Source organism: Prunus avium, chromosome 6 (genome assembly GCF_965620075.1).
Source record: "Prunus avium chromosome 6, drPruAviu1.hap1.1, whole genome shotgun sequence".
Taxonomy (NCBI): Eukaryota; Viridiplantae; Streptophyta; class Magnoliopsida; order Rosales; family Rosaceae; genus Prunus; species Prunus avium.
In genome coordinates, this window is record NC_142289.1 from 493,532 (window position 1) to 518,926 (window position 25,395).

Below are 25,395 nucleotides of genomic sequence, written 5' to 3' on the forward strand. Positions count from 1 at the left end.
TAATCTAAGTCATGTCTCATGTGTACATATCATTTTCACCTTTCTTGTTTTTCTTTCCTCATTCTTCCTCTCTCATTTCTCTTTCTATCTTGTTTAGTTTTAAAACAAAAACATAAATGCATTTCTTGATACGATCTCACTTGTCATGCAGTTTTAACTCTAAATTTTCAATTATATTAATCACACACGAGCCATTTTTTCGTTCTCACCATACTTATGGTGTTATTCATATACCCTAAAATACAAACCCGATCAAAATCCATTCATTATAACACGTGGATTAATAACAAGAAAAGAAACGTATAGCTACGAACAAGAATGTACGGAACCATATGACGCCTCTCATGAATTACACATCTTTCAAGGATAGAAAAATTTAGTACTAATATTTAGTCTAATGTTTCCAAAATTAATCACAAACTTACCCCATTCCTCATATAAAGAACACTAGTCCTTGCTTCAACCACCAAAAAATATATATATATATATAAATAAATAACTATAACTGTTTTTTTTTTGTCAAAAGATAAAACTAGAACTTCAATATGTAGAAATAAAAACTCCTATATTATATAATAGATAAAATGTATACAACGATATCGAGTTAAGCGTAGGTGTAGAATAAGTTTTTGTCCTCTGTCCTCCTTAAATTTTCTGGTATTTGACTAAATAGGCATTTCATTAATTAATTTGCTACATGCATGCATATTATATTCTTATTTAGTAATAATATTTGCAAGGAATCTGATTGCCATACATACTAATGTTGAAAGTATATAGCAATTTCGAACAAATATATATACACACACAAAGAAAACTTATCTGTCGGTGTGGCAGTTTGGTAAATACATACGTTTCTATAATATTAATTTCTCTATATATATATATACAGAAATTCTCTTATGCGGACATCCGGACGTTATTATCGTGCGGACGCAGTGTATTTTGTACTACCCCTCTCTGTTTTCCTGCCTGTTTACAATAGGATCCGCACGATAATAACGTGCGGACATCCGGATAAGAGAATAACTGTATATATATATATATATATATATATTAATTTGTGAATTCTAGGAAGAATTAACATATAAAGAGAATAAGTTTTTATAGATACATGCACAGGGTCTTTGCCTGTAGTTAGGAGACATATATTTACAAAATTCAAATAATTCCTTTTTTGGGTTTTCCCTCCTAAATCTGAATTTGAGTTTGTCAAATTGCAAATTGTCTTATAAATTCAGTGATTATGATAATGTAGATCATGGTGAACATTAGAACTAACGTGGGATTTCCTTATTAAAAGGTTTTGCAAGCTTTTTCCTTTTCAAATTTTTTTCCAAATTATAGTATTTCTTTTCTAAAGCTTCAACTGCTCCTATATATATATCTCTATAATATTTTATCGGGATTAAGAATCGGTGCCGCCTCCGCCTCCACCTCCACCTCTACACCTCTGCGCTCCTCCTTAGGGTAGCCAAAAACAACCTCGGTATTCGATTCTTTATATGTTTTGTTCACTATTTCTCTTTCTTTTAAATAACACTTCAATTTGAGACGTTTTTATAATTTAACGTTTCAAACAAATAGAAGTTTACTCAAAAATTGCTGGTCGGAATGTTTTGAATTCCATGCAGTGTATCATATAAAAACAAACGGCCGACGAGTTTTGTTTACATTTTCCTTATTTACATTTTGCTTATATATATTTGATTACTTCAACAACGATTACGATATATCGTACATGTTGAAATAATCACCATCGAAGGATCACTTAGTTTTGTGATGATTGCTTTTGTTTATTCTATTTTGAAATGTTAGTTTTGCCATATTTAATTTTCTAGATTTTGATTGAGGTTTTTGGGTATCTTTTTCAGGATCTCTACTACTTTACCATGTCAACTGATCAGACCAATTTTAGCAACAACATGCTTGAAGATACTTCAAAGCCTACCAACGACAACATACTTGAAGACACTTCTAAAGCTAAGAGCGATATAAGGGTAATGCGCGAACTAACTTCATGTAATATAATTTCGACAACTACATCAGTGTGAGTGCTGTTAGAATCTCTAAAAAGATTTACGACTATCTTTGGAGTAAATCTAATTGGATTTGGTCATTTGGAGTTGCTAATAATTTGAGGCAGCATATACTAGTCATCATGAATCAAGCTTATTAGATACACATAGACGTTATGCGTTAATTTATCTATATGCATATGCTTGCATTATGAGAGTTGATATTAGTTATTTTTTGTGTTTATTTACTTGTAAAATGATTTGCTTTTAAAATCCTTTTCAGCAAAAACTGCATGGCGCACATGAAGATGCATCCCAGCAGTCACAAAAGGATAATCATGTTGTAAGATAAATGACAAATCAATTAATCCTAGATTAATAATATAGTTGAACAAGTTGATCCATTATTACCTGCAGCAGGGGGAAGTAGTGGAGGATAAGCAAGAACTGGAAGCTGAGGGTGATCATGAACCAGTGAAAGCTATTGATGATGAAGAAGTAGTGGACGGTGTGGATGAGGAGCAAGTGATCCAATCTATGGATAAGGAGGCATCTCTTGTGGAAATAATGGACGATGACCGAGTAGCAAATGAAGAACCAATTTCTGAAAACAAGGAGGAGGATCTTACTAGCAGTAGTGATGATCAGGATCCTGCAACAATGTTGCCCCATGACCAACAGTAATATAATATAAATAGCTTAATTTAGATGAATTATTTCTTTAATTTTAGGGCTGATTATAATTTGGATCTTAATTTATTATTACTCGGACTTACAGGCTGCCGGAGGATCCACAGGTGACATATGAGGGTGGTGCTGCCAGCGGCACTCCTCCGAATACTCCCTCACACTCCAGCCCTTCAGTTGATTCTGCATTAGCAGGAGGGGCATCACCTGGAGTATGCTCTTAATAATTAATTTTCTTTCAGTATACTACTTCATATATATTGATTAATTATAAAAATAAATGTATATAATATTGTTCCTTTTTTTTCTTCTAAAGCTTTAAACTATTAATTATAATTAACATGCATGATTTTTATATATAATCAGGTGGATGCACAAGCCGATCTTGATCAGTACTACTCACTTATTAGCTCTGAAATTCCCTTCAGTTCTTTGCTTGGAAATGAGTCGAGCAGTTTTGTGCCAAGTGGCAGCCACCATAACCAGCATTATTTTCAGCAAATTCTCTAGTATGTATCTCAGTGCTATATACAATTAATATGACAGAAAATCTCAGTGCTATATTAGCTATCAGTTTCTTAACCTAACTAATATCCTTTTTCTTCAGTCAATATTAACTAATATCCTAAGAATACTACAAATTCAAGTGTATATATATACATACATTGTGAGAATAGTTCCAATGAATCATATTAACCCTAGCTGCTGTGTCACCAAATTGTTTTAGCTCTCAATTTCCAACCATGGCACAAGAAAACAACAACAACACCCGTACCAATCCTAGCATGCTGTTCCCTCTTGATCAAACCCCAATCAGAAACCTGGACGGCGGAAGTGGAAGCAGTGTTGCTTTTGGGATGCACCGTCAGTCAAACACCTCCCATATGATGGTGAGTAATTAAAATAGTTGGAGGCTCATTAAAATGGTATTCCTTAAGTTAATTATATGATGTCGTCTATATGTGCAGGTGCAGCCACAATTGGACAATGGAAATACTGCATTCATGAGATCGACTAATCAGCCTTCAACTATTTTTGGGTATAATTAATTAATCACATAGCTATGATCATGACTGTCTGAGTTTGATTTTCATAAGACATATCTGTTAAAATATTTAGTCATCGTTCATTTTCTCCGAGATAACATATAGCTATTTGGTATGCCAGATTTCCTGTTTTAAATTTTTTTGTTGTTATTGTTTTTTAGTTAATATTTTGTACGTGAGGTTTCATATTCAAAATATTTTACTTTTTTTATTTATTGTTTGTTTCAAAGAAAGGGTTTGAATGGAATGTTAACAATACATGAATATAATTATATTAATTATATGGGAAGAAAGACAATATATGAAATCATACGTTGTACCTTTCTTATTTTTAAATTGAAAAAATTACATTAATTGTATTTGGTCATTTGAATCAATATAATTTTATATATTGCCAAAATTCCCGTTTTTAGATTCTCCAGTCAAAATATAAGCATATCCCAAATATATAGATCAAATAGAAATTAGTATTCATTAACATACTATTCAACTTGCGTCATATATACAGAGGCGAAGACCTGCATTTCCAACGATTTTTCCAAAGCCAGGCTGCTGGAAGCTTTGGAGGCCAGCAGATTCCTCAACTCCACAGAATCCCTGCTCAGCAAGTATGCATATTAATCCTCAAGTTTCCATACTCTCTCTCTCTCTCTCTCTCTCTCTCTCTCAATTTTTGTATCGCAGTATGAAATGGATGTGCAGCAGTTCTTAATTCATAAGTTTTAATTGTCTTCAAAATAATGTGGTTATATATATAATTAGTACTTTCTCTAATGATTAAGGGCTCGTTAGGGAGTGATTTTATATATAGTCATAGTCACTTTTGGGGAGAAGCACATCGCGCTTCTTCCTATGATAACTTGTTGTGATTATTAGTCTATCCAGAATCACTCCCAAACGAGCTCCTAAAAGATGAAAAGTGTTTTTTTGAAAATAAAATTCTATATGGGCAGTATTCTAAGCCTATAGTAGTACACATATACATGCAGGCATACGCATAATTTGTACAGGCATATTTTTGCCCATGGTGATCAAGAATTTTCTATGGAAATTTCTTGTCATGCACAAAAAATAGAGAATATTTGAAAAAGGGAAAGTATTTCAAGGGTTAACTTGAAGACGAAGATATAACCCATATTAATATTGCATAACATATTTTAATAGATTTCTAAGGCTACTCAGATCACATATTAATATGTAGCTATAATCTGTAACTAAATGGCTGTATAATATTTCCATGATTTTACTTTGCTCAACGTCTTAAATCGATACATATTTGGTTTCCGAAATCCTTTTTCAGCACGGAATAATGGCCGGAAACTTTGCTGGTGGACATCCATACCCAGTGGCAGAAGTGCCGAGGACACCAAGGGTAACTTAATTAATTAATCCTTTGTTTTACTTAATTTCACACTTTTGATCTTTGTCTGTGGTTGATATAGATATATTATATATCTATTACTTACACACATGTATGATGTAGATGACAATGAATAATTGGGAAGACAACATCAGCATGGCTGCACCAACACCAAACCTTCATGTACCCAATAGAGCTCATTGGTCGACGCAATTAGGTCAAGCCTCCCAAGGCCCAAACTATGGCAACAATATTATTCCTAATGCTCCGGCCTCAAAGTAATTAAAACATCATTAATTAATTTCATTAGTGTTAACTAATTACGTATGTGATCTCTTCATCAAATTAATTATGTATAAACCCCTGCAGGCCTATCAAGAACTCGCTTTATGATCCGATGTATGAAGCCATGGGATTGCCAGTGGATCCACACCTGCGACTTTTTCTTGGGATGCAGAGGCGCAACAATGGTGCGTAATTATCATTAATTAATTTGTACAATAATATAATTAATCTTGCTAGTAATTACAAATAAGTTGATTCAACTTGATTCTTTTTCATGTTTGCAGGAGGGAATCATACACCATGAAGACCAGTGAATTTTGCTCCTATATGATATGATCTGCTGGAACTCGGAGCATAGAATAGTCCTTAGCCGTCTACTTTGTTTTTATTAATATTATAAATAAATCCCGGAAAAGGGATTGTGTGCGACTGATCAGTTTTGGTATTTTGTTTTGGTTTTGTTGGGTTAATTTCTTTTTATGTTCAGTGAATTATTATTAGGAACCAAATGATAATTTGAGTTAACCAAGGTGGTTAGTGTGAGTGGTTCGGCACTCTCATTCCTTAAGAGAGGTCAGAGGTTCGATCTCTGCTCTCGTACGGAGCCACCACTTTGGCCAACACTTTACCCCTTACGGGCCGACGCAGTGTGAGTGGGGATTAGTCTGGGTTGTGGTTAAGGCTTAAAGGTGCCACCCATAGTTGAGGCCCATCCAGGACCACCTCATGGTTCAGACAAAAAAAAAATATGATAATTTGAGTTTTGGTTATAATATTGGTGTGAGCATCTGCATGCGCTTTTTATCTGTTGCTATATTGGTGTCATCTTGGCTGAAACTTGGAGGGAATGCAACTATGGTTTCAGAATTTTCATGTTAATTATTAGGGAAACAAAGTGACATAATAAGACCATTAAGCTGGTTTGTTTTTGCAACACACACACATATATACACTGGCGGACCCAGAATTTTTTTAGCGGAGGTGCAATATTGACTAAGTATGAAAAATAGTTTTTCGGAATAATCATTTTCTCAAGATAATTTTTGGCGGCTTTTGTTCCTTAGAGCATTTCCAGCAGTCGGGCTGACACTATTCATGTGAATAGTGGCTGCCCTTGCCTTTTTTAGCTATGTGTGTTTCCAGCAGTCAAACCCTTGCCATGGCAACTACTATTCATTTTTTTTTTTTTTTTCACAATTTTTTTTTACTTAAACAATTATTTTGGATAATATTTTCGGGTAAGATTTTTGGGTTCCTACGTGTCAATACTATTCATATCAGATAAGATTTTTGGTTTCACATTTCAGATAAATTTTGAATTTCAAATTTCAGATACATTTCAAAATTCAAATTTCAGATACAACTAAGAAAACAAAATACATGAATTACCACTAATTTATTAAACAAAACAAAAAAACAATGAAATGAAAGGCAAGCAAACTAACTTAATGGTTTTGATCATTTAACCAATCCGTGTTGCTAGGTCCATCGTCACGAAAAAGCTTTCGTCTCATAACATCCCTTCGTTCTAGCTTCCAAAATTGTTTTGATTCAGAGGACATATGGCTTGTATTCATGGCCATGGTTTCCCGATCCTTTTTTTCAATGTTTTCTTGGCGTACATACTCTTTTTCTTTGCGTATATACTCCCTTTCTTTTGCATATTCTAGTTGAATTGCCATATCATGCTCTTGTTGTTTCATATCCATTTCAATCCTCATGGCTTGGTGCTTTGAAATGTCCTCCAAAAATTTAGATGCATTCTTGGTAGAATTACTCCCTCTCTTCACCTTCGCCGCTTTCCTCCCAATAGGTGATCGGTGCATATTTACATATCATTTTGTACCCTTCTAATTTATGATTTGGTTATGTTTTTGAGTTAAACTTGTGCTTTTAATAAGTTTTGTGTTTGTTTCAGTATTATAAGCTTGAGACTCACTAATTGCATTTTGGAGACAAGTTAGCTCAAAACGGTGTCTGCAGATCAGTCAACTTCACGGATTTGACTGTACTTGCTCAAGAAGAACCAGATGATGAGCCATACATCATTGGAAAGATACGGAAGTCTAGTTTCTGTAGAATTTTACGGTTCATGATTCCGAGTCTTCTAGAGAAAGTTATACATGTTTTGGCAACTTAAGGTCAAATTCGGCAGCATCTGCGTTACTGGGCCAAAAATCACATTTGAAGGGCTTTCCGATTTTTCCTTGAGCTGGGCTGCATATGCTTGGAAAGATAAGACAAAGAGCTTCAAGATTCATATTTTTTCAGATTTTTCAGATTGAAGCCACAAGCCCAAAACGAGCCCACAAGCTGGCTGCAATGCATTGTCATGCATGACATATGCATGATGAAGTGTTGTTGATTGTGGGAAAGTTTGGTGAAGCATATTCAATACCTATTTTTGAGTGGAATTTTGCAGCAGCCAAAAGATGATGAAGTGGGAGCTGAACACTAAGCCTAAAGACAAGAGGAATTGTTTTCAAATGCAATTGTGTGTTAGGTTAAGTTGGTGAATTAAGTGTTGTGTGTTAGGTGAAGTTAGTGTGTTTAGAAAATTCAATTGTATAATTCAGATTTTCACTTCCCCTAGGCCTATAAATAGGGAAGTTCTCTAAGCTTGTAATCACACCCCAAGGGGGGGAGCTCTCAAACACTTCTCTAGAGCTCCCTTCCCTTCTCTCCCTCAAATTCTCTTAATTTTGCTTTCTAGTTCTCAATTCTAGCTTTCCTTTTTCTTCTTAGTTGTAATTTATTTTTCTTTGTAATGTAAATTCTTTCCTTAAGTTTTCAAGTTGAATTAGTTTCCAAGTTTCAATTATGGTTTTTGTTCTTATTCATTATGCTTATAAGTTAATATGCTAGTTTGAATGATTGATCACCATTTAGGCTTGCATGTTAGCTATCTTGGTTTGAATTAAGAGTATACACCATGCTTTAATTCGAATTGAACTATGAATAGGAAGAGTATGTATGGACATTCGACAACAGGGATTAGATACATACTTGGTTGTTTAAAATGTTCTTCTATGCTTAATGGGTTCCTAATGCTTAATTTTAGGTTAGACAACAAATGATCAAATTAGGGAATTAGGAACACAAGGTTATGACCACACACCATGGCTTAATCATACTTTAGCTAGAATCAATCCATTAATCTAAATTGAACTTGGGAACTTATTTGCTTGAGTTACTTATTTCTTTCTTCCTTGTTTTATGTTCTTTGTTTTTGTTTCTGTTTTGTGTAGGGAAAATGAATGGGATCATTCAATCACCAATCCTCGTGGGATCGACCTCGCACTTACATACGCTATACTACCGAACGGCTCGTGCACTTGCGAGTATCACAAGTTGAGGATGCAACTGAATCCATTTTGGTGCAGCTGTATCTACACAACAATAGGCCTAGGCTCCCTTTCGATAGGTGAGTCTTGACTCATCGGGGAATCCATAGGTGAATCCGATGTCGGTGTCTCATGGAGTGGCGTTTCGTTCAACACCACCTCTGGACCCGTTAGAATAATTTGAAATCTCTTACAATTCTTCACTGTCTCCCAACATTGGGTATGATTGAAGCTTTTTTTGCCTTGCCCAGTAGCACCAAACCACATTTGTGCTTGCATAATCTATAAAAAAAAAATAATGGAAATGCAACAAACTTTAAAAAATATTGTCAATGCAACATGTATACAAAAAATAAAAATGGAAATGCAAGAAATTTTAACAATTTATTAGAAATGCAATAAATATTAACAAAATATAAATATTGCAAGAAACATTTAAATAAATATTGGAAATACAAGAAATATTAATAAAATATATAAATTGCAAGAAACATTTAAATAAAAATTAATATGACATAGAAATTAATAAAACGAAAATTACAAATAATTTACCTCATTGCTAAGGTTTTCCCCACTTCTATGGTTGTTCATCGCTTTCGCCAAGGCATCTCTCCATTTCGCCAACTCTTTATTAAGAATTTTCCACCCACTAGATAATGCCATTTCCGTACGGGTCGAACCCATTGCCCTTTCACAAAATTCCTGATGAATTTTTTCCCACATATGACAGAATTTCATCTCATTGCCCGTTACGGGACAATCTAATTTGGACCCAACTCTCACACAACAAAACATCTTCCATCGTGCTCCATGCCCCTCCGGTTTCATTAGAAGAACCCATAATATGATAGAGAAAAATACAACTTGAAAGTGAAAAAAAATATTGAGTAGAAGGAGAAGAAAATGTATGAGGATTTGGTGTTAAAAGTGAAGAGTATTTGTTGGTATTTATAGAAAACAAATTCAGTATTTTTTTTGTATTTTTTTTTTAAAATTTCAATTTTTTTTCAATTTTTTATTGCACAAAAATTCGTCACCGTTGGATTGCTGGAAAAAATCGAATCGAAGAGCCCAGCGCAAGCCACGTGGAAGAGAGACACACGCCAACGTTAAAAAAATTTGAACGCTAGGGCTGACGTCGTCGTGACGTCAGGGCGCTAACGTCATCCCAAAACGAGTTTTGGCGCTCAGGCCAGCCTTGCCCTCGGGCCAGCCCAGTTCGCTGGGTCGCACTGCTTGCCCGGGCTGGGTTTTGTTATTGGAAACATGTTTTTGGGCTTGCCCCCCCCAGCCCTCCCCTTGCCTGAGCTGCTGGAAATGCTCTTACACATCAAATAAGAAAACTTGATTTTATGGGATTTTAGTATGAAGTATATATTGACTTAATGAGCCATCATTTTTAGCCTAAATCGTATTTTGCACTAAAACCGAATTTTCATATTTTCATTTGGTGGGAATTTAATTTTCTAGTATTTTTATTTGAATCCAAACAAAGTGACATAATAAGACCATTAAGCTGGTTTGTTTTTGCAACACACACATATATATATATTAGATTATTATAAATAAACTCAATCCTAGACATGTATTTATAAAAAAACCCACGCACTATTTAAACATAGAAACACACCCAAAATTAACAATTGTATATTTTTTGGGTGTGTTTATAAATGGGTTTTGAGTGTGTGTAATGATGGATTTTGGGTGTGTTTATAAAGTGTTTTGGGTGTTGGGTTTTTTTATAATTTCAGCCCCCATTTTGGGTGTTTTAGTGAAACTCCCATATATATATATATATGTGAACTCTCTCATTTCAAAGTACGCATCCCGTGAACTTATCTAATTAAGGTTGTTATGTGGCAGATTAAGGGTGACAATTCGTGGTCAGGGATTGTGTTCGTGCCAAACATTCCTATTGAGGTGAAATGAATATTAAAAACTTGTCAGTCATTTCGGGTCGGGTCAAAAAACCGAATCGTTGACGCCCTTGGAGTTTAATGGGCGGGTATCTAGCAGTTAGCTGAGCAAGCACCACTTTAAAAAGATACTTCTTCACTCGCCAATTGCGTTGTGTGTGAGCTGGAAAACGGCCACATTTGGCCTCTGCGTTATCATCTTCCTTCCTTCCTCTTTCTCTTTCTTATGCTCTTCTCTCTCAGTTGCTGGCACTGCCCAACACCCTCAATTGCCAATCCTGAGGGCTGAGGCCGTCCTGCAACCAATGGCTGCCACTATTCCTCTGCTTCAGTTCGTCCCCACCAAAACCTTCCAAGCCAAGATTCACTCGAACAGACTCAGACCCACCAAGCAGAGAGGTCGTCCATTCTACAAAAGTTTCGATCTTTGAGCTCCATTTTGCTTACCATTTATTTTTGGTGGGTTTTGCAGGAACTTTTGGTTTATCTATGGTTACATGCTCTTCTTCTAATGGAAGAGAGCCTGATTCTGTGGATGGTGTGAAGAGCGTGGAGCGGTTGCTTGAAGAGAAAAGGCGAGCTGAGTTTTCTGCTCGGATTGCCTCAGGGGAATTCACTGTCGAGAAAACTGGGTATACTTATTAGAGATTGAACTATGGGTTTAGTTTTGCTTATGTTGGGCAATTTCAGCTACATTTGAATAAATTTGCTGACTAAAATTGTCACCGAATTTTGAACATACTTAATAGTTAATACTAGAAGAAGCTAGCTGGAAAGCTTTACTTTTGTGTTATTATACATCCAAATTTTTGTGTGTTGATTCATAACTCCAAGTCTTTTGGATGTGGTAATTAGTTATCCATCTCAATTGAAGAACGGTTTGTCGAAGTTGGGTGTTCCTGGGGAGATTCTAGATTTTTTATTCAGCTGGGCTGATGCACATGATGGCTCTCCCAAAATTCCAGAGGCAAAAGGAGCAATTAGTGCCATTCAAAGTGAGGCCTTTTTCATCCCACTATATGAGCTTTACCTCACTTATGGTGGAATTTACAGGCTGACCTTTGGACCAAAGGTTTTTATTTCTAATATATATCTCATTTGATTAATAGTAGTCTCTACCAAACTTATTAGATTGTTATGACGGCAGTGCCGCTGTTCTCAGTGAATTACTTGTTGATTCTTTCTGCAGTCCTTTTTGATCGTTTCTGATCCTTCCATTGCCAAACATATATTAAGGGATAATTCAAAGGCTTATTCAAAGGTAAACCCAATTGGTTAATTTCTTTTCCTGTCCTCTCTCTGTCTGTCTTTCAGTTGATAGCTACTTTGTGCACAGGGAATCTTGGCTGAAATTCTAGAGTTTGTCATGGGGAAAGGACTCATCCCAGCAGACGGTGAAATATGGCGTGTTCGACGACGTGCTATAGTCCCTGCATTGCATCAGAAGGTATTTCGTTCTTATCCTGCTCCCTACATTCAATGTTTCCAGTGGAAGAAAAGCCTGTTTAAGGGAAAAGTGGGATATCAAAGTGTGAACCAAGACCTGTGATATGAAAACCAAAATCAGAATTAGGAGGAACAGATGTTCTGATGTAATTCAACTATTACTTGCATCAGAAGGTGTTGTGTACCCTTTCCCACAGTTCCCTGCATCAGAAGGACCAATTTGGAGGAATAGTCATTTGATTTTGCTGTAGAACGGCTGTTCCTCCAAATTGCTCCTTGCAATTCAGAAAGATAAAAATATTATGCATGTTAACCAATTTTAAAAAATTTAAAGAGCACATTGATTTTGTCTATTATGAAGAAAAACCTTCTTCTTAGAAAACTGCACATAGAAATTTTATGAACTGTATGCCTAATAAGAACCTTGTCCAATTTCTCATGCAATTTTGGAGCTACCTCACTGTAAGGTAAACCTTGGTGCAGACCATAGGAACTATTTGTAACTATTTTTTATTGTTGATTCTAGTTTTTTTTATTTAAAATTGTAGTATGTAGCAGCTATGATTAATCTCTTTGGAGAAGCAGCAGAGAAGCTTTGCCAAAAGCTAGATGCTGCTGCATCTGATGGGGAAGATGTAGAGATGGAGTCACTTTTCTCCCGTTTGACACTGGACATCATTGGCAAGGCACTTTTTAATTATGATTTTGATTCATTAACAAATGACACTGGGATAGTTGAGGTATTATTTTTCGTTCCTTTTATCTTAGCTCTGGTTATACGATGTTCTTTCCTGTTTAGCTTCCACTTATCTTCATCAATTCTCTTTTGTAGTTGATTTTATAGCAGTACTTAACATATTGCTGTCTTTCTATTTTGGCTAGAGCAGGCTGTGTACACTGTCCTGAGAGAAGCAGAAGATCGTAGTGTTGCACCAATACCAGTATGGGAGATCCCAATATGGAAAGACATTTCACCACGACAAAGAAAGGTTGCAACAGCCCTCAAACTAATCAATACTACGCTGGATGATTTGATAGCAATTTGCAAGGTAAAGTCATCAATTCTTGGCACAACATAGAGCTGTGGTCCTCTTTTTTTCTTTTTCTTTTCTTGATAATATTTGCCACTATATTTCCAATCACATGTGTTTTTTTTCCTTTTTCTTTCAAAATGATACATGGCTGGGCATGGCTGCTAAGCTGATGCAGTTTTGTTTTCGTTATTATTTTTGTTTGTCATCTGCAGAGGATGGTAGATGAAGAAGAGCTACAGTTTCATGAGGAGTATATTAATGAACAAGATCCTAGTATTCTCCATTTCCTTTTGGCTTCTGGGGATGATGTATGTAACTGCAACTATCATACACACTTGTCACCAGCTCAAATGATTAAACTTTTTACACTCTATTTGTAGGTTTCTAGCAAGCAACTCCGTGATGACTTGATGACAATGCTTATAGCTGGGCATGAAACATCAGCTGCAGTTTTAACATGGACCTTTTATCTTCTTTCCATGGTAACACATTTGAGGCCTAGTAAAGGAACTAATTTCTCACTTTTATGTTCTTTAGTGCATAGTAATATGGATCTTCATTTGGGGCTTACACCTCGCCCTGTAACCGGGAATTTCGGGAAATAAAATGGATCTTTACTTGAAATGCAGAACTATACCAACTTGTAAATCTGAGATGCTTGCAAAGTTTATAAGGGTGTGATGAATTTACAGCATATAACTATTTTGAATCAAATATATTTAATTCATTTTCTTAAAGTAGATTAGAAAGTTTTTAAATAAATGAGGACTACAAATTATCACACATGAATCCACATCTATTTCATCACGACTTTACCTTTTGATTGGCTACAGGAGCCTAGCGTCATGTCGAAGCTCCAAGAGGAGGTATGTTACAGCTTTAATTTTAATGCACCCATATTTCTACCAAAAGAATCATAGGAGTCATGAATACTTTAGCCTATATCATATTGTTTTGCGTTAATTATAGTACTTTATGTTCTTAGGCTGATTCTGTTCTAGGAGATAGATATCCAACAATTGAAGATGTGAAGAAACTCAAGTATGCAACTCGTGTTATTAATGAGGTAAGCATATCAGCTTTTATCTGAAGGAAGAAATTTAATTTTCTGTATAAATGGTCATTTCTTATCGTTTGGTTTAACTTTCCTTCTTCCTTTGCAGTCCTTGAGGCTTTACCCACAACCACCTGTGTTAATTCGTCGTTCTCTTGAGGATGACAGGCTTGGAGACTACTCTATTAAAAGGTTATACCTAGAAAATCTACTGTGAATTCTATTGATATATGTTGTTAATATGCAACATCTAATGCCATTTTTATCTTTTCATTTACAGGAATGAGGATATATTTATTTGTATTTGGAATCTGCATCGCAGTCCAAAACAATGGGATGATGCAGATAAGTTTAAGCCTGAAAGATGGCCATTAGATGGACCCAATCCAAATGAGACGAACCAAAATTTTCGGTATTTCATCTCTCTGTTTCGTTTATTATTATTTTTAAAATCTGGAGTTACAACTGATCTACTAGGTAATGTTAACATCCTTGGTGGATGAGCATTGTACAATTTTATTTTATTTTTTGGGTAAAATGAGGCTGCAGAAGTTCAATTAATTTGTGGTATCATTGCACACTCAAATATGAAAAGGAAATATTATTAATATTTTTTGGAGTTTGGAGGATGACGATTGAAAGAAGTATGCCTTTTCTATATTTATTTTGCCACATTCCATATTAGATGGTTCTAGATGTATCTGGTACTTCATAAACATGTTCAAATCTTAATGAAACTGACGTTCTAAATAAACAAACCTATCCTATACTTCTTGGATCAACATTGCATATGACCAGTTTTAGCACGAAAAAGGGCTATATTACTGCAAATGTAAAAGTTATTTAAGTTGCACATGACACTGTATTATTTAATCTATTCTGTGCTATATTTTCTGAGAAAAAAAAATATTCATTTTCAGAATACAGCAGCTTCTTATTAGTTTTAGTATAATTTCAATCAGTTTTAGGGAATGACATGGGATTCAGGGTTCGATTTTCTCTTGAATGTTTTTTTTTCCACAAATAAATTAATGTGGTAGTTTTTATTTCAGTTACTTGCCCTTTGGTGGAGGACCGCGGAAATGCGTAGGTGACATGTTTGCCACATATGAGGTAGAATATTTGAACTTGTTGGATGGCCAACTTTTTTTATTTTTAATATTTATACAACTTTATGAAAATAAATCACTGAAATTTTTGCATGCCTCTCATGATGATCATATACAAGCCGTCAAAGCTTCTCCTTTTCCCAAATAAATAAAGCATTTTGAAACACTTTCATTGCTGATTTACAGACTGTGGTAGCACTTGCAATGCTTGTTCGAAGATTTAACTTTCAAATGGCACTTGGTGCTCCTGAGGTAAGTAGCCCTGTGTTGTTTCCTGCATGTATTATTTCTAGCCCAATTGGAACTCTTTTGAATCGTGTATTTGTTGGTGGCATTGTTGTGAACAACAATAAGTTTTTTCTTTTTTGGTGAACAACAATAAGTTTTAGAAGCTGAGTGAACTTGTAAAAACCTGTAGTGTTATATTGAACTTAAAGTACGTGATTCTATTTCTGTCTAAAGAATGGTTCTCCAAGCAGGTCAAGATGACTACGGGAGCAACAATTCACACCACAGAAGGGTTGAAGATGACAGTTACCAGGAGAATAAAACCTCCCATAGTGCCCACATTGGTGATGACGACATTTGAAGTGGATACATCTGTAGGTGTTTCAAAAGGGGATTCTTTAGTTGGTAAAAAAGGTGAGGTTTCTTGTGCTCATTGCAGATTATTTGTTATACTTGAATCTCGATGTGTTTTCTACTAATCTTCTGCTTGATGATGTCAGGTTTGTAGATAATGCTGTAAATTGAGAGAGGCAAGAGCATAGAGTTGCAAGGCTAAGAAAGAAACTGTGTATAGTGCAGCGGCCAACGGCTTTATTTTTAAGCCATCAATATAGTTCTTAAGTCTCTTGAAGAATCCGTTCAGCTCAGTAAATTTCCAAGCTCCCTACCAAAGCATCACATCTTTCTCAGTGTATTAAAAACACTTCCTGTAATACCCTCAAAAATAATATTTGGTTTTATTATTTTTGTGGAAAATCTTATTAAGTCATGTGACTATTTTGGGTGTTGTATGAATTTGGTTTGATGTAAAAAGTATTGGAATTAAGTGAGTTTAATCAAATTGGGACAAAAATGCCTTTATAATGAAGTTTATGATTTTTCAAAGGAAGTATAAGAAATTGAAGTGAGAAAATTATGATTTTTGAATTGGAAAATCGAGATTGATCTCACGAACGCATAGGCGCAAACGGTTCGTGAATCCGAGTTGAAACGAAGAAGTTATACTCGTTTGAAGTTTCAGGGACTAAATTGCAAACAGAGACTTTGCCTATAAATTTCAGATGGACACTGTTGGGATTCATAATTTGCAATTGAACCCGGAGGTTTGAGAGCTCGTCGGAGAGGCGATTTCCGGCGGTTTCTGCGGCGGTGTACAGTGGAGGTGATCGACACCACCAACCCAGATAGGAAGCCTGCTATCTTGTCAACATAACCCAAGAAGAATCGGAGCCATCGGAGGGGTGGTGAAGGCAGGGCGACGCCGCGAAGTTGGTTCGTCAATAGTGAAATCAGCAACTTCAACCAGCGGTTTAAGCCACTTACACTTCGAATTGGACCTCGAGGTAAGAATTAAAGTTGTTCTACTCAGTATTACGAACATTTTGGCATAGGTCTTGACTGGCGATTCTAGGGTTGGTCCGTCGCCGGAATAGTACCCCGAACCACCACCGGCGGTGGTGGCGCAGGGTGGCGATTCTGAGTTAGGGCTTTAGAGACAGAATGTAGTCCTAGAGTTACTGAACATGATAGTATGTTTAAATTGTTGAGATTCCGTCGTTTAATCGACGATCAGAGCCTCACAAATCTGGACCATTGGTTGGAGATGATCGGACCGTTGGATCGTGTCCAATTTTAATTATGTTGTAGCTGGTGTTGTGAGGAGTCTGTAGGTTCAGACGGATTGATGATCGGACTTCCCGATCTTAAGTTATCATGTTTCAAAGTTAAGGCGATCGATCGCCATTTGATCGTGTAATGTAGAATTATCCGACCGTTGGATTGGGCCCAAATTGTTGCAGGGTGATGTCGGGACTATTTAGAGTCCATTGGTGCGATCGGATTTGGAATCCGAGGTTGTGCGCCCAAGGCGGATTTTTGGGGTGTCGGTTAGACATGTGGGACCCACGGGACCCAAATAGTGACATTTTGGACAATGGGTGTCATTGGTCATGATTCGACGTCGACAGCACGTACGTAACAGTTTTGGAGTTGGTTGGATGAGATTTGATCACTTTGGATCCCCGGTTGGTCCAAAGGGCAATTTCGTCATTAGTTGCGAAATCTTGGATTTTGGAGTTTTGTGCTAAGTTGAGTTGTGTACTTTGCTTAGGTACTGTTGGAGTTTGAGTTGCTCGTTGAGGTTTGAGATTGAGGTTTCGTTAAGTTGTTGAAGACGTAGCTTGGACGAGAGGTGAGTAAAACCATCCTAATCGTGAGTAAAGTCACGAATTATTATATTTATTATAATGTGACCTTGGATAATGTTAATGGCTATAATTAACATGTTGGTTGTGATTTTATAAAGTGTTTTAATTGATTTAAAACACATGAACTTGTTCATCAACGGTTCATGAGGTAAGTGAAACTTATTTTGTTTTGAATTAATACTTTTTATTAGAGATTTTGGTGTTTAACCATATAACATATGTTGTGGATGTATGGTGGAAATTCATTCGTGAATAACCACATAAATATATATAATAAATATATATTGCTGTGATTGGTGTATTTGGCTATAAAACAATGTTTAATGTGAAACTACATTTTATATTGTTTTGGTGTTGGTTTTTTTGGTGTTGGTGTTTTGGTGTTGATGGATTTAGGTGAGAATACCTTGAATCCCTTCTGAGTTTGTCAGGTGGGCATTCTCGTGGCAAATAATGAGGGATAAATTACCCTAGGGAGCAAGACCCAAGAACAGTTAGAGCTCTAGTCTGGCGCCATCTAGTACTCATGACTGGAGTGTAATCATGAGTGAACACTACTTTGGAGTTTTGTAGTGTTATAGATTAGAGGTTCATAGTATTATCTCTTCTATCTGTCAATTAAATGACGTGTTAAAACTACTTTGAAATAAAGAGTTTTGGTGTGGTCACAGGTGGTGATCGAAACAGTTCTTTAAAATAAAAGAATTGTGATTGTGATGATATTGATGATTATGATTACCTTGGTTATACAAGGATTGTGGTGTGTTAATGAAAGTGCATGTGTTTGTATATTATGTGTAATTGACATATTGTACTCTGGACGTGGTTTACTCATACGAGCTTTAGAAAGCTTACCGGGTTGTTCTGTGGTGAACCCGGTGCACTATTCAACGGTGTAGGGGAAAATCCTGCAGGTGGTAGAGACCGTGAGCAGGAGATTTAAGGTGAGGAGCAGGAGGCTCGTTGGTGGTTCCACAAAGTGTAAAGTGTGGTGTGAGAGTGTTGGTGAGTGTTAGACTTCCGCTGTGTGAAATGAACTATGAGGAGCAGATTTTGTAATTTAATGATTGTTCATTTATTATGTGAGTTTGTAATGTAATATTTGACTCAGAAGAGTTGAGTCATTATTGACATTGTGGTTCGGAACAGTGGTGTTGTATCAAGAAAGAAAAGTTTAAATTTCTAGGTACTTTTGTTGAAGGTTCCGAGCTTCGCGTCCCGGATCGTTGGTTGTTCTGTTTAATTTTGCAGATTATTTGTTGTTGAAAATTCGGGGCGTGACACTTCCAATAACAGTTTTTACATTCCTGGCGGAATTGGCCCTAATAGACATTATCTAATAATGAAAACAAAGGCATCTGTAGAAGATTTGTTTGACAAGCAAAACAAAACGGAGGTAATGTTGTTAAGAAGCTAGCAAGAGGATATCAGAATTTCACATTTCTGATGTCTTGCACGTGATAGGAAGAAAATATCGCTGTGGACTAGTCAAGAATCAAGTGTAGGAGGAGTAGCCAAAACACCTCCTGAGAAGAGAACTATATGAAGGCATTCAGATGTAAAGAAGCACGGTCCGGTTTGGTCCGGTTTCACTCTCAAACCACAGCTGAACCAATTAAACTTTCACGGTCCGGTGTGGTTCGGTTTGAGCTAAAATCAAAACGAAAACCAAACCAAACCAAACCATTCATATCCAGTTTGGTTCGGTTTGGTTCGGCCGGTTTAGGCATAAAAGAAAACATGCTTACAATAACACAAAACCTGTTAAGATTTGTATTCCATCAAATAATCTTAAAACTGAACTTGCTCCTAACAAACATAAACATTTTCATCAAAGTTCATCCAAAATTCCAGCAACAAACTTCAACATACAATCCCATATTTTCATACAAATACAAACAAATTTCAATACCCAATCGATTAATACAATTGGAAATTACATACCAACTAGTCAGCTACAGCATTCATTCTGATTTTATCAAATTAATGCAAAGAACAAAAAGCCAAACAAACACATTTCTTCTTATTCTTCTGCAAGGCATTTCTGAGAGAACCATTTACCATATACTCTGTCACTGTTGGCACAGAACCTCCAGGCCCATCAAGCACAACACCATAGAAGCTACCACAAAGAGGTGGTGCAAAAGTATTCTTGGACTTCCTTTGGAATCATCCTCATCTTCCTGTGGAAACGAGAATTACATAGTCAGGGCTCGGAGAACTTCTTGTAAAGTCTAAATCTAACATGATCTAGTTCAATAGATGTGAACAAAAAATATATTCATCTATATTAGTTATGCAAACTCACAACCTGATGTTTTCCAATAAATAATAAAATGCCTCCATATTATTCCAAACTGAATGACAAATATAGGAACACAAAAGCCAATCAGTGATCCTAAATATAAACTGAACTAAAATTTTCATGTATCTAAAAAATCATTAGTATTGAATTTCAGTTCTAAGTGCAAAATTCAATCAAAGCAAAATCGGAAAAATAAACATAAAAAGTTCCCACAATAAAAAACTCCAAGAGTAGAACTCCCTGAACAAGCACATAGAGCTCCAGAACATAAAAAATCCAGGAAAACCCATATACTAAGCTCAAGACAGACAACAACCAAGTCTCAACCAAATCTAAAAATATTACTGAAAATGATATGGTCTTTCATAAATATAAAGTCTCCTAATTATATTGACCGAAGAACTGATAGATAGGAATGGAATATATTTACATATTGGTTGATTAAGGATGTAAGCAAAAAGAAATTGTAGAACTGAGTCAGGGTAAAGTGAAACTTACATTAATTGGGTTTTGTTCTCTTTGATAATCTTCTCTCTGCACACCCTGGGATCATGTTTGATCAGACCAAGATTATCATAAAAATAAATAAATAAAGGAGCAAAACTTCTGCAACCAATAAAGAAGGAGAAAAAGGGTTCACGATTGACAAAATTTAGGATCATAGAGACACTTACAACTGAACCCTATTAGAGAACACAAGAATTCTGAACAGTCCTCTGTGTTTCTCTGCTTCCTAGAACACAAGAATTCTGCAAGCTTTGGTTTGGCTCAAAAGGAGGAAAAAGGCAGATGTACAGAAAGGAATTTACAGAACAATTCCTTGTCTGTCAACGAAGGAAGAGAGATATGATGAGGAGTGTAGAGCAGAGAGAGACAGAGAGAGAGTGATGATGAGAGGGAGTTGCGGCTAGGGTTGAAACGAAGGAAGAAGAGAGAGAGGCTCACGCAAATGTAAGGGAGAGAAAATGGAGTCCGTGACCGTGAGTATTAGTTTTGGAGTCCAATCAGGTGTGCTAGGGTACATGGTACACTTTCAACTAACCACTCAAGCCTTGCCACATGTAAACTAAATTAAACAAATAATAAATTGATTTATAATCGGTCCGGTTTGGTTTAGGACAGTTTTCAAAACTCTCAAACCGCAGCTGAACCAAACCAAACCGGTTCGGATCGGTTTTTCAAACTGTTGACTTTTTCTTTGGTCAAAACCAAACCAAACCAAACCAATATAATCGGTTCGGCCGGTTTCATCGGTTCGGCCGGATTGATGCCCACCCCTACTTGAAAGTATTAGACATGACTCAGTCAAATTAGATATTGAACAACTAAACAAACAAAGAGTCGATTTGTCATCTGTCATGAATAGACCTCCACAACCTGGAAATTAAAGTTAGAGACTAAGACATAATTAACTCTTGAAATAGTGCAAATTGTTTAACATCAAAAGCCCCTAAAAATACCAACAGGAGTTGGTCCAAGTGGAAGGGGCTTGGATCCTTTAAACAAGAGGTCCTGGGTTCGATCCCAGGCACTTGCGAATAGAGCAAACTTTATTGGGAGAGGTCCCCGCTTTGCGCCCGACAGTACCTCGAGGGTTAGTCCCCGCAATCACGCGGAGGATACCTTGGTTTTCACAAAAAAAAAAGCCCCTAAAAATTCATTACTCCAGCCAGCAGTCTACATCATTAACTTTTTAAAAAAAAAAGTAATTTTATAAGGGCCAATATTTTAAAATAAAAAAGACAAAAGTCAAGTGTCGCTTTGAGGGTACTCTACTTAGCAGGCACGTCCCGAGACTGAAAACTCTGAAACCTCTGAAAACCTCTCGTCTCTCTGAAATCAAATCCCTAATCTCTCTGAAACCCCTCACCTCCACCGTCGCTGTCTCCTCTTCTCCGTCGCTGGGTAAGTGTTGAATACGGTTTGAATTTGGATTTTCGGCTAGATTAGGGTTTCGATTGGGGGTTTTTTATATATACTAATTTGAGGGTTTTGATTTGAGTTTCGATTAGAGTGTTTTTTATTGGGTTTTCTGCTAAATTGGGGGTTTGGATTTGAGTGGGTTTCTCCTAAATTAGGGGTCGGCTACATTAATTTGAGGGTTTAAGTAGGGGTTAAATAAGGTTTTTGTTTTCTGAATTTCATATTGATGGGGGTTTTTCTGTTTTTGGACAGAAATTGAGCAAGTTGAGCTAGGGTTTTGCTGTGCTGGTGCTGTTGGTGCCGCTATTGAGGTATAATTGAACTTTAATAATGTAATTAAATGTATATGTTGATTTTCTGTTAGGTTTGATTGAGACTGCTAGGGTTTAGCTGTTCTTTTGTGTGTGGGAATTGTTTACATGGTTTTCTGCTAGAATTGAGTCTAAATGCATGTGTTTTTTAATTTATTATATGGTTGGTTGGTTAGGATTTCTTGTTTTCTTGAATGATATATGTTTAAATGGCTGCTGTTGTAATGAAAAATGTTTAGCCTGATGGTTGGTTAAGATTTTTTGAATGAAATATGTTTAGCTGGCTGATTGGTTTTGGGTTTATTAAGGCAGTTGAGGGGGCAGGTTTTAGGGACTTTATCCATAAGCTTAAACCCAAATTCAAGATCCCTAATAGGGATCCTTCACATAGAGTAGACAAATTAAACATAGAGATCCTTGACATATAATTATACTAGCTATAATCTTTCTTGGTCTATTAAGGCTTTTGGGGCCTGAGATTAAATTAATCTAAGCTTATGGAATATAACCCAATGTAATGTCATTAAGGTGGTTTATACTCTGCTTATTAGTTTCCACTTTGGCATGGTACATGTGATTGTACTTTGTTTTTGTAACATTTCTGAAATGGTAACATATTTAACACTTCTGTTATTTACTCATCATCTGAAATTTGGGGTTTTCTTTCATTCTTTTGAAGATATGGAAGCTCTAGATATTGAAGCTCTAGATATGGAACCTCCGGCTCCAGCTCCAGCTCCAGCTCCAGCTCCTTCCCCACATGTAAGTAACTCATTGCCCATTTTATTTCAGATATTGCAAGGCTGGCCAGCAGTAGTATAACTAGACACTAATATGTGTTTTTTTTTATAGACGCCACATGAACCGTTGAACAATTTGGTGCGTTGGCCAATAACTGAGGAACTTAGGGAGGCATTAACTAGGATAGGTTTAGGGTTCTTCGAACGTTTTAAGTTCCAAATGAGGTTGGATTGTACCATGGTAAACGCTTTGCTACGACACTTTGATCGTAATTTAAAGTGTTTTACCTTTAATGGTAATTCACTCTATTTTAGTTTAGTAGATGTCCTCCTCATCACCGGTATGCCGGTTGACGGTAGACCAGTTATTGGTAGGATAGGGAAAACCGAAAATTTATTTTTTAATGCTTTTGGTATCGATCCTCCTCCAGAGTCTTTGGATGGAGGGAGGATTAGGCTTAGTTGGTTAAGAGAAAAATATAGTAATAACCCAGTACGTTCAGATGAGGATGGGTGGGCACACTATCTTAGAGCCTACATCATGTATGTCATTGGGTCATATTTAATACCCGATGACTGCACTGGATTAGTTTCTGCCCAATATTTGGGGCTCTTGGACAATCTTCAGGAGGTTGGCAGCTATGCGTGGGGTGCAGCCGCATGGGCGAGCTTGTACAACTCTTTGGATCGAGGAATCGTAAACGGCTTGGCCTACGCTCTCATGGTAAGTACTCTGCATAATTTATATCTTTTTTGCATGACTCAATATTAAACATAACCACTCACTTTAACTAAACTTGGATTTGATGTTTTAACTACTCTACTTTTATGATCTTTGTTTATTACTCGTCCAGGTATTTGCAATAGAGCATATAAAGCCACTACGTATAGAGCTGATAGGGGAGACAGTGGATCTCCCGATGGAGTGTCCATTAATGGTGTCGTGGTCCCACCTTCTCCACAAACGCTTGAAGGCGAACACAGTTCCCAAGTTTGGAGTCTACATGCACATTTTGGGGAATGTGACTGATGAAAATGTAAGTCTTTTAAAAGTTAAAAGACTTATTTAAATACAGTTCTTAACTAAATGCAACCAAATTTTGGAGCGTATATGGAAATATAGTTCTTATGTGATTTATTTTGTATTTACTATTGTAGTTCATACAGCGGCCTTATCAGAGGCTTAGCCATACTCTTCTAGGGGAGGGTTATGAGCGATATGCCCTTCAGCTGGCTAAGGCATGCTCAGTGACTTTGTGCATCAATTATCACATAGTCGTCCCTCACAAGCCAAACAACTATGCTAGGCAGTTTGGTTTCGAGAATATAGACCTGGATTCGATTCCAGAGCTTCCTGATGTGGTGGTTGAAGTAAGAAAGAAGGGGCCAAAGAAAGATTTAAATCTTGCTGACCACGGACACTTTCCCCTGTACATTAACAGCTGGCTTGGTAGGTTTCCTTTGAGAGGGCCACGGATAGGTAAGTTCATTCTGGTTTCTTTGATTTTTTTTAATTATTCTGATTTTTATAGCCGCACGGCTCTACTTTTTTTATATATTATTATTATTTTATTTTTAATTTTTTAAATTTCTTAATTTCTTAATTTATTTTTGTTTTGCGGTACCTCCAGCTGGTTTGGTAGGTCCTCCATACGCTGCGGAATTGCTGGCGCTTGATGCACCTGAGGTGCCTGTGCAGGCCCTTCATGACAACCCACCGCATTCTCTGCGTGACATGCCTGTGCATGCCCTTCATGACGACACAACGCAGTCCCCGCATAACGGGCTTGTGCTTGCCCTTCATGATGGAGGGCCATTGATGAAGACAGCGTGCAAAACTACTTCCAATGCCCAATCATTTAATGATTCTAGCATTGCAAGGACTAAGCCCAAGAGAGGTGTTAGGAAACCTATCATGTTTCAAGATGAGTATAGTCGATGACTTGGGACTCACGTTTGTTGGGCTGGACCTAGGACTTGCTGTCAGTCATTAAATATGGTCTTAATCTTCTGTTTCAGATTATCTCCTATGAGTATGTTGTATGGACAACTCTTGTAATCCGACTATGATTATATTTCAAAAACCTTGAGTTAGCTTTTGTGCTATCATCTGCTGTTTTCTTTCAGTTGTCTCTATTCTCTGCGAGTTCATACTTGAACTGCATCAAGTGGTATTAGAGCGTCCTTTCTGCATTCTGCATCCTTCCTTGAGTTTAAAGCAAAGAGCTCTCATAGCAGATGCTGCACGTGCCCTGGACAAAGCAAAAATGATGCTACTTTGATGAGAAAAGTAGCAACTTCTATTGTACAGAAATTGGTCGAATTGCAAGCCACTTTTATATTCAATCCTCAAGTGTTGAAACATACAATGAAATGTTGAGA

General features: G+C 36.5%; 2 protein-coding genes and 1 long non-coding RNA gene across 3 annotated transcripts; 2 read left to right on the forward strand and 1 right to left on the reverse strand.

Annotated features, from left to right (window-relative positions):
- Positions 1-10,786: 10,786 nt before the first annotated feature.
- CYP97A3 (cytochrome P450, family 97, subfamily A, polypeptide 3) lies at positions 10,787-16,395 on the forward strand. The gene is made up of 17 exons (XM_021962703.2): positions 10,787-11,055; positions 11,129-11,288; positions 11,512-11,728; positions 11,846-11,917; positions 11,993-12,103; positions 12,651-12,842; positions 12,990-13,151; positions 13,349-13,444; positions 13,517-13,618; positions 13,970-14,002; positions 14,122-14,202; positions 14,300-14,382; positions 14,471-14,602; positions 15,243-15,303; positions 15,486-15,551; positions 15,779-15,941; positions 16,028-16,395. The coding sequence occupies exons 1-17, from the start codon at positions 10,962-10,964 to the stop codon at positions 16,033-16,035; spliced, it is 1,833 nt and encodes a 610-aa protein (XP_021818395.2). The 5' UTR covers positions 10,787-10,961; the 3' UTR covers positions 16,036-16,395.
- A 3,187-nt stretch (positions 16,396-19,582) lies between these two features.
- On the reverse strand, positions 19,583-20,855 carry LOC148293435 (uncharacterized). The gene is made up of 3 exons (XR_015836441.1): positions 20,714-20,855; positions 20,538-20,582; positions 19,583-19,917 (listed from the first exon to the last, which is right to left on the reverse strand). It is a non-coding gene; the product is annotated as an uncharacterized LOC148293435 (long non-coding RNA).
- A 929-nt stretch (positions 20,856-21,784) lies between these two features.
- On the forward strand, positions 21,785-25,122 carry LOC110760398 (protein MAIN-LIKE 2). Its single transcript, XM_088254157.1, has 7 exons — positions 21,785-21,944; positions 22,215-22,273; positions 22,953-23,035; positions 23,126-23,737; positions 23,868-24,050; positions 24,172-24,493; positions 24,645-25,122. The coding sequence occupies exons 3-7, from the start codon at positions 22,955-22,957 to the stop codon at positions 24,953-24,955; spliced, it is 1,509 nt and encodes a 502-aa protein (XP_088110283.1). The 5' UTR covers positions 21,785-21,944; positions 22,215-22,273; positions 22,953-22,954; the 3' UTR covers positions 24,956-25,122.
- The last annotated feature ends 273 nt before the right edge of the window (positions 25,123-25,395 follow it).